The sequence below is a fragment of the Uranotaenia lowii genome, chromosome 2 (genome assembly GCF_029784155.1).
Source record: "Uranotaenia lowii strain MFRU-FL chromosome 2, ASM2978415v1, whole genome shotgun sequence".
Classification (NCBI taxonomy): Eukaryota; Metazoa; Arthropoda; class Insecta; order Diptera; family Culicidae; genus Uranotaenia; species Uranotaenia lowii.
Genome location: NC_073692.1, coordinates 61137988 through 61146414, shown reverse-complemented (window position 1 = coordinate 61146414; position 8427 = coordinate 61137988). Strand labels below are relative to the sequence as shown.

Below are 8427 nucleotides of genomic sequence, written 5' to 3'. Positions count from 1 at the left end.
CACAGGGTTGAAGTCAGCATACGCGCATGCCACGCAAATGTCAGTTACAGCGCCAGTCGAAATGGTTTGAACCCGATGCGGAAAGATTTTTGTTTACGGGGAAACGTATTTACAACATCTGCTTACAAATAATGCAAGTAAATTAAAAGACATTTACCATGTTTTGTTAATCAGATTCTCGAGAATTTGTTGTAGATAAATTAATGTTATATGTATGGAAATCTTCCAAATTTCGTTATTTTTCAATCAAAGAAGAGCTTCATGTTTAATCGTGTTCGAACAATAATAAACAGCAAGTTTTTTTTTATTGTTTGTTTTCTCCGATTTCGATTGGGGATTTTATCGGGTTTTCGAATAAATCGCGAAACTGCAATAGAATGGCATATTTCTGTGCCGTTAAAGGTTGTTTGAATAAGTTTACAGTTACTAAGGACAACAAAAATATCGTGTATCATAAGTTTCCCTCGAACAAAGAGCAGTTCGATGCGTGGGTCAGATTTTGTGGCCGTGCGACTGAATGGAGACCCAGAAAATATCTAGGGATCTGTTCAGAACACTTCGCGGCAGATTGTTATGACGATTTATCACAACTCAGGCAGAATGTTGTCGGTGCAAAAACGGTCAGGCGTCTTGCTTTAAAGGGTGATTTTAATTGTTTTTTCCAGTTCTCAGCTAGGTATGAAAAAGCTAATAAAATCTTTAAATTTCAGCTTTACCCAGCCTCAAAGCACCTCCAGAAATTCCAGAGCTTCCAGAGGGTGAATCAGGTGAATTACATGGTAAGTGGTAAATCTAAATAACAAAATTCAAAATTATCCATGAGAAAAACGAAAAATATCCCCCGGAGGGACACCTCGAAAGTTTGTTGATAAACAATCTCATTCGACGTCAAGTTGAACTGTCACGTTTTACTCCTCCTGTTTAAGAGTGTATAAACAATAATATTTTGAACGCGAGTTTAATATTTCGATTGATTTGACCAAAAATTCTTTTTTGTGATTCGCAGTCCCCAGAATGGTTCTCCGGTGCTGTGTTCCGGACTGTGACAGTTCCGCACCAAAGTATCGCCTGTTTCGGATACCGTCCAAGGAGCGGTTGTCCAAGAATCCGGTGACGAACCTGATGATCCTGAGAAGACATTCGCTTTGGATGAAGGTTTGTCGTTTGAATCGGCCGGCCAAACAGTACGACCGGGTCTGTTCCCGACACTTTCACAGTGGCCAGCCGGCTAGCTTTTCGGATTCCGAGAACCGCGACTGGATCCCGTCGTTGCACATCAAAAGGTAAGAAAAATGCATAATTAACTACATTCATATCAGCAGCAACATGTGAAAAGGGTATAAAAGACAAAGTAAACAAAACCGGTTTTCAGTGGATTCTAATAGCCCAATATAAGCTCTACTTAACACAAAGACCGTTTTTAGTTTTTCAGTTTTCGTAAGATTTATAATGCAGTTTTAGTAAAGGATCTAAAAAAATTTGGAGCCATAAAATGACATTATCCTCACACAGATTGTTTAATACACCCTTTACTCCACAACAAAGCAAACGGTCTAGATGCAAAACATTAAAAGGGGAAGAATGCGGAAGCTATTCACTCACTCCTATAGCGAGAACCATAAGCCTTTGTCAAAAAATAGGGGAAATTTTATCTCCATCTCACTCACAAACATAAGACATACAGTACAAAGCGAAGGGTGTATAAAACATTTAGACGAATTTCATACTCCAGCTAGGGTCTATAAACAATTGCGGGCTATTTTTTCATGATAACACCGTCGTATCGATAAAAACATATTTAAAATGATCCTTCGCACCGTTTTGACCATAAAGACTTGGGAGATTCCTCGTGAATTTTAATTAGCGATTTAAAAAAGATTGCAAAATTTTCAAACGCGTTTTTCTCGAAACGTCATAAATGAACATAGACCCTTTTCTCGTGTTGCTGCTGATATATATAATTGCTTCATGATTCGTTTCCAGTAAATTCGATGACGATTACGAAAATGATGATGACTACGAATACATTCTAGAGAAAGGGGAATTCGGCTTCCTATACGATAACGATGGAAATGCTATCGCAGATGAAGGATTCTCCTCTGATGAGGGTGATGTTGAGCTAGACAGGCTGGACATAAGTAACGAAAATCAGGTTTTCGTTGCTGCTCCAACAGTTGTTGCGTTGAAAAATATCTATCCGTTACCACAATCGAGTCATCAACAAAAGGAAGCAGTAGTTGAAAGTAGTATTCAACCCTCAGAAGTTGTAAAAAGGAGTGTTCAATCTGCAGCAACTGTGAAAATGAGTAGTCAACCCGCAGCAGTTGTAAAAAGGAGTATTCAACCTTCAGCAGTTGTGAAAAAGAGTATTCGACCTGCAGAGATTGTTAAAAGTAGTGATAAACCTGCTGCAGTCAGTAAGCGACCGCCGAAGCAAGGCGAAAGTGACGACTGGGCGACTATTATCAAACACAGTTTCGAGTTAGGTTCCGATGAGGATAATCCTTAGGTAAGTTAGTTTTATGTTCTCTTTTATGTTATGTGTATTTAAAAAAATGTTTTTTTTGGATTGTCAATTGTTTCCTGATTTCATATCACAGCCTTAAGATTATTAACCAAAATCTGTGTTGGAGAGCATAATTTCTTTCCGATTATTTTCTCCGCAAATGTTTCAAATGGGATTAAAATTTACTCAGTGATTTGACACAGTTTTATCTTAAAAATTGGAAAGACTTTTTCAATGAAAATACTCCTACGCATGCTTAAGTTAGGAGTAGGGTTAGTACTGATGCTAGAGATAAGATCTGAGATTTGAGCCATAAGACATTACATGAGTTCTGAGAATTGAGACTTCGGACATGAAATTTGAAATCTGAGACTTGAAAACGAAGATCTAAGAACTGAAGACTAAACACTTGAAATTTGAGATCTGTGACATGAAGCTCTAGACCTGGGACATGACCTAAAAGCTGAGACTTGAGACATGAGATCTAAAAACTGAGACTGAAAACCTAATTCCTGAGACCAGAAACCTGATACATAGTAGGGCTAAGTGGGGTAATTATTGACAAATTTTCTTCACCTGGCAATTTGGCACACTTACACGGTCCTACGCCGTTTGGCCTAAAGTCATTTGGCATAAAGACGTTTGGCATAACGCCGTTTTGCATAAAAGTCGTTTGGCATAATGGTTATTAAGCATAATGGTCATTTGGCATGATGGCCGTTTGGCATTATGTCCGTTTTGCATAATGACCGTTTGGCATAAAAATATAAACACTCTTAAGGCAACTTAAAATGTTGCCAAAAATTAAAATGTATTTTTTTTTGTTCAATTTACCGAGTTTCTAGGTTTATTCAAATCCCTAGGAAGGCCTTATATTTCTAGGTTTACCCAAAGCTAGGGACAAGCCCCTAGGCCCTAGACCATAGGTCGGCAACCTGCGGCTCGCGAGCAACAGAAGTTGAGCTGTAGCTAACAGGAAATTAAAGTTTATCATTTACAAAAAGGTAGTTTTTGGACAGCCTCTGTATTGTTATCAAACAACGTAACTCTCATCAAATTTTATTTTTTAGGCACTCGTAATAACTTTTTTTCTGCTTTATGGAAATTTATTAGTTCCAAAATCGTAGAAAAAATCATCAACCATCTCGAAAAATATTTACAACTAAGACGCGTAACAACATAAAAATATAGGAAAATTCTCCTCAATCCTATCATATTGATTGAATTGAAAACGATAATTTTAATGTATCTGAAAATAGATGCCTCATTCGCATTCCAGATTGCCCGGTTTTAACCGAGCTTGCCCAGATTTTCAAAGAAAAAATTGGGAAATGCCCGATCTTGTTCGGTTGCCCAGATATCGAAGAAAAATGCCCAGGATTGATTCACAATTTTTACGAAATTCAAAATTTTAAACTTTTTTTAAAATTTTGTTTATTTGAAACTTAAACTCTTGTTTTTGATGTAAAAATTTTCAACTTTTTTTTTTTTTAATGTGAGATAAGTTTTTCACGCCGATACACAGTGGTCCAAAAGGGCTAAAAGTGGAACTTTTTTCGTAGCGCCTCTGTTTTTTGTCTTATCTCTTAAGTGTCTTCAGATCATTTGCTTCTTAAAACATGCTTCATAACTTGAAAGCACTATAAAAAAAATGAAAATTCTAGCTTTTTTATTTCAATAGATAGAGCTTTGTTTTAGCTTAGCTAGCTTAGCTAAGCTTGTTTGACTACTCATATCCACCTTAAATCATTAACCTCGAAATTCTTAATTACAGTTAATACAGTTTTTTTTAAATCGATTTTAGAGGAATTAAGTATCTTTTACATTTGATTTCAAACTATACATTATGAATTCCATGATCACTGGCTTGGCTAAGCAGAACAAGTTCCACGTCGCCAATGGTTGCTACTCCGTGATTAATCGAGGTCATCAATTTTGCACAAAGTCCAAAAGAATGGTGCTTGGGATTAGCAGCCATTCTCATTGTACAAAATTGATGCTCTCCCTTTCTTATTTGGCTTATCTGATTAATAATTTTCAGAAAGTATGTCACATTTTTATTTATCATACTTTTGTAAAGTATCGAAGCGCTACACTCAGAAAAATTCTATTAATTATGCCATAAGATTCTCTTACTAAGTTGCGCTATAAGAAAAAATAATGAAATTCATAAGATAATCTTATGATTGAATCGAACTCTGAGGATGAACACCGCATTCAATAAGGGATTGTTGTTTTTCATAAGATATTCTAATGGGAAAAGAAAATACATGTAATTGCACCACTAAAATCCGTATAAAATTGGCTTTTTGGTGAAAATAAAAATAAAAATCTTGCGTTAATATACTCAAATTCTAGTGCAAAGTTGAATTTAAATATTAGAAAATCAAAAAAATTGCAAAAAAATATATAAAAAGCCGCAGTTTGTGGCGTAGAGGATAGCCTTGAAGTCTTCTAAGCCTGCAGGCATGAGATCGAATCTCGGTCACGGCATACATCAGATGAAGGGAACATCAGATTTCATTGAGATCCTGTATGAGTGTGTTCGTTTTTAAAAATTGACAAAACGCTTAAAAAAAATTTACCTTTGAAAATTCGTCAAAAATTCTGTGTTTTGTATTTTGTAAATTCAAAAATGCAAAATTGTGCCAAATAACGTGTGTGCCAATCCTCTTCTCAAAATTTATCTGGTGTGACTTAATTAAACAATTTTGACGGTTCATTGATTGAAAAAAGGTTTTGATATAACTTTTTTACATTTTTTGTTGTCATGATGAAAATTTCAAAAAAATATATCCTTATGTGTAACATAATACTCCTAACTTCAGCTTTCTTGGACATTAATATATACTGTTTTTTTTTGACCACTCCGAAGCTGATCTACAGTGTTTTTTCCGAAGCATTCTTTTCGTATTTTTTTTTCTTAGACTTTGAATAACGGAAAACTGAAGTGTTGCAGCTGAATATTGTCTGAGGTTTTTAAAACTATAAATTTTGTAAAAATCGGTTGAGAAACCACATAGATATATCGGTTTCAGCCAGGAGTGTCAAATTGACACTGCAGGGACTGTAACGGGTACAAATTTCTGGGACAGATGAGGGTTAAGATCTTCTCTCGCATACACTCGTTGATGTCTCTTTTACTCTGGATATTTTCAATTGGTAATCACAGATAACTCTTACTTACGGAGGTGATATCATGATCTTTGACTATTTGTGTTGTCAAGCTAAGTACGAAAATTAAAGCAAAGTTTCATATCTTCCAATTTTCTTCAATGCAATAAATAATTTGACAAATCATTATAAAAAAATCTTTCGAAAAAAGTTCGTTTTTTCGATCATAAATTCACAAATATAAAAAAAAATCTGTTTATTATACCTACGCAAAAATTATGATAAGAAATGATCGATAACAAATTTATTCACCCTCAATATGCAAAAAAGGGATTTCAAATTGATATATTGCAGTCCGAGATATTATGAATGTAGATGAAATTGGCATTGGCAGTGCCAATTGGTGATTGGCAGCCTTGCCAACCAGCGACGATAAAAAAATGTCTTGATGTCTGTCAACAGGAAATGTCGTGTGATGTCTATCCGTCGCTGATTTAGTCAAAAACTCCGGTTTGGGGATTCAGCGACAATATTTGGACTTAAGTACTTTTTTTCTTTTTTCAAAAATTGCATTACTCAGAGCAATGTTGGGGTTAAAGTTTTACAATGTTTAAAAATTAACACTAACTAGATACAAAAAAATCAACCGAGGGGCATCGCGTACTTCCTTTGCTAATCGTAGCGTGGTCAATCAGATCGACATACTTCTTGATACATTCTGAGCATTGCTCACTGACTGATTCACAAACATTTAGCGTAGCATCATTGTCGATCATGTTTGTTTGATGTTTGATGTTTGATACACATCAGTTGTTGTGATTTCAGTAGGTTGAAAATCATCGAGGAAGACAATCGAGACGCTCAAATTGAATTGGCGATTTGCAGCAAAACTATTTGACATTCAGCGCTAACTAGATTTCAGTTACAGAACTAACAAAAGAGTGATGATAGCTGTTATTTTACATGGCGGTACCTAAATTCAAATTGTTTTTTGAATTCAAATTTTTCTGGTAACTGCCAATATTCGGTCAGTAACAAAGATTGAATTAGGTTGGATCTGAGTCGGGATTTTATTCGTATATTTTCCCGTCTCATGTCCAATCATTATTTCTTAAACGCGGTACTCTATCGTTTTGATATTGCTGGCAGCAATTTGTGTAGTTGCGGCCAAGGTAACCATGACATCGAGCATATTGTTTGGTCGTGTGAGGTCCATCTTGTCGCCAGGACGAATTTTATAGACTCCCTTCGGGCCCGAAGAAAACCACCTAATGTTCCAGTGAGTAATGTACTAGCTGTGCTAGATTTGGACTACATGTTCGAAATCTACCTTTTTCTAAACTAAAAGCTATCGATCTTCGTCTATAATTCTTTTTATTTTCATATTTCGCATTCCTATCATTCTTCTTTCTTCTGAAAAAGTGTTAAACTAAGTAGACCATTGGAAAAAAAAATCTAAAAACGGATTTGGCTCCTTAAAACTAAACGGTATGAGCCGTTTCAAATAAAGATATTATAAAAAAAAGATTGAATTATATTTATTGTAATACTTTTTACATAAGCAAACCTAGTTTTTTGTGATTTTCTCAACCAAATTCTATCAGCTGATAGGAATAGTGTTTTGTAGGTAAATGTTTTATATCTTTTTGAGGATTCTTTTCGACCATATTGTGATAAATTTGAGTTCAAATGTTCAATTTTACTGTTGCTGAAACCTTATAATTGCAAATGGTCCTTCTTGGACGTTTCAGCTCAATCTCCGATGGATGGAAGAATATTACAGTAAAATGCTTGTTTTCAAAACGATTTTCTCTATATTGCATTTACGAATCATCACATCATATGATTAAAAATTTTATTTTTCAGATTTTTGTCGCAATGGAAGTTATAAGAAAAGATAAAACAGAAACTATAAGCTTCTTACCAAAAACGTAGTTTCCTTCTCTGGAAAAGCTAATTTTGTATAATTTCTTTTTTTGGATTTGTTGCTTTATATTTATTTCATTTTTGTATTCGATTTCCCCGGCAACGATTTTTTTTAAATTGAAATTTTTTGAATTTTATTTATTCAGTGATGTGTGGACAAGGATTTCGATTTTTATTTCTAGAATATTTTTTTTTAAATTTTGGATTAAATAATTTTGTCAAATATCTACATCGCTTAGTCAAAATTTAAACATCTTAAACTCGTGTTTGTTAAATTTAATCATTCCATTGTTATGATCGTTTTGCAGGATGATTCTTCTTTTGTGAAGGAATAAAGTTCATGATCTTACTATATATCTGTGATGCATCAAAATCAAAAGTGATATTCTAATAGATGATAATTTGATGCACTTTCTTAAATTTCGCCAATTGGCTTTCGGTGCTTCCCAATTTATTTCCCTCTTTCGTCCACAAACGCAAACCTCTTTTTGCTCTTGTTATCCAAATGCTTGTTACTGTTGTGTTTCATTTTTTGTGCAGAAAAAACTCTTCGAGATTCGGCGCGGATCTAAGATGTGACCGAAAAATGTTGATTTTTTTCAAATAATAAATGTTGTAGTATATTATCTTACGAGTAATTAATTCTAAAAAAAAACTGTTTTATGCTCTGGACTGAAAAAATTATGATTCCGCGTAAGTTTTCCTCGCTGTTGCAATTTGGAACAACACAGTTTTCCGCAACCTTGAACATAACATATATTGAATAATATCCGGCTTTTAAAAGTAGGAAAGAAATTTTTCTCTTAACACCGAACTTTTGGAATTTTCCCGTTTGTTTTGGAAAAATACTATGTGTCTAGACGTTTCAATCCATAATATCA

At 34.5% G+C, this 8427-nt stretch overlaps 1 protein-coding gene across 1 annotated transcript; it reads left to right on the top strand.

Annotated features, from left to right (window-relative positions):
- Positions 1-309: 309 nt before the first annotated feature.
- LOC129747017 (uncharacterized) lies at positions 310-2537 on the top strand. The gene is made up of 4 exons (XM_055741030.1): positions 310-642; positions 711-779; positions 1007-1283; positions 1984-2537. Exons 1-4 carry the CDS (start codon positions 378-380, stop codon positions 2507-2509), a joined length of 1137 nt encoding a protein of 378 aa, XP_055597005.1. The 5' UTR covers positions 310-377; the 3' UTR covers positions 2510-2537.
- The last annotated feature ends 5890 nt before the right edge of the window (positions 2538-8427 follow it).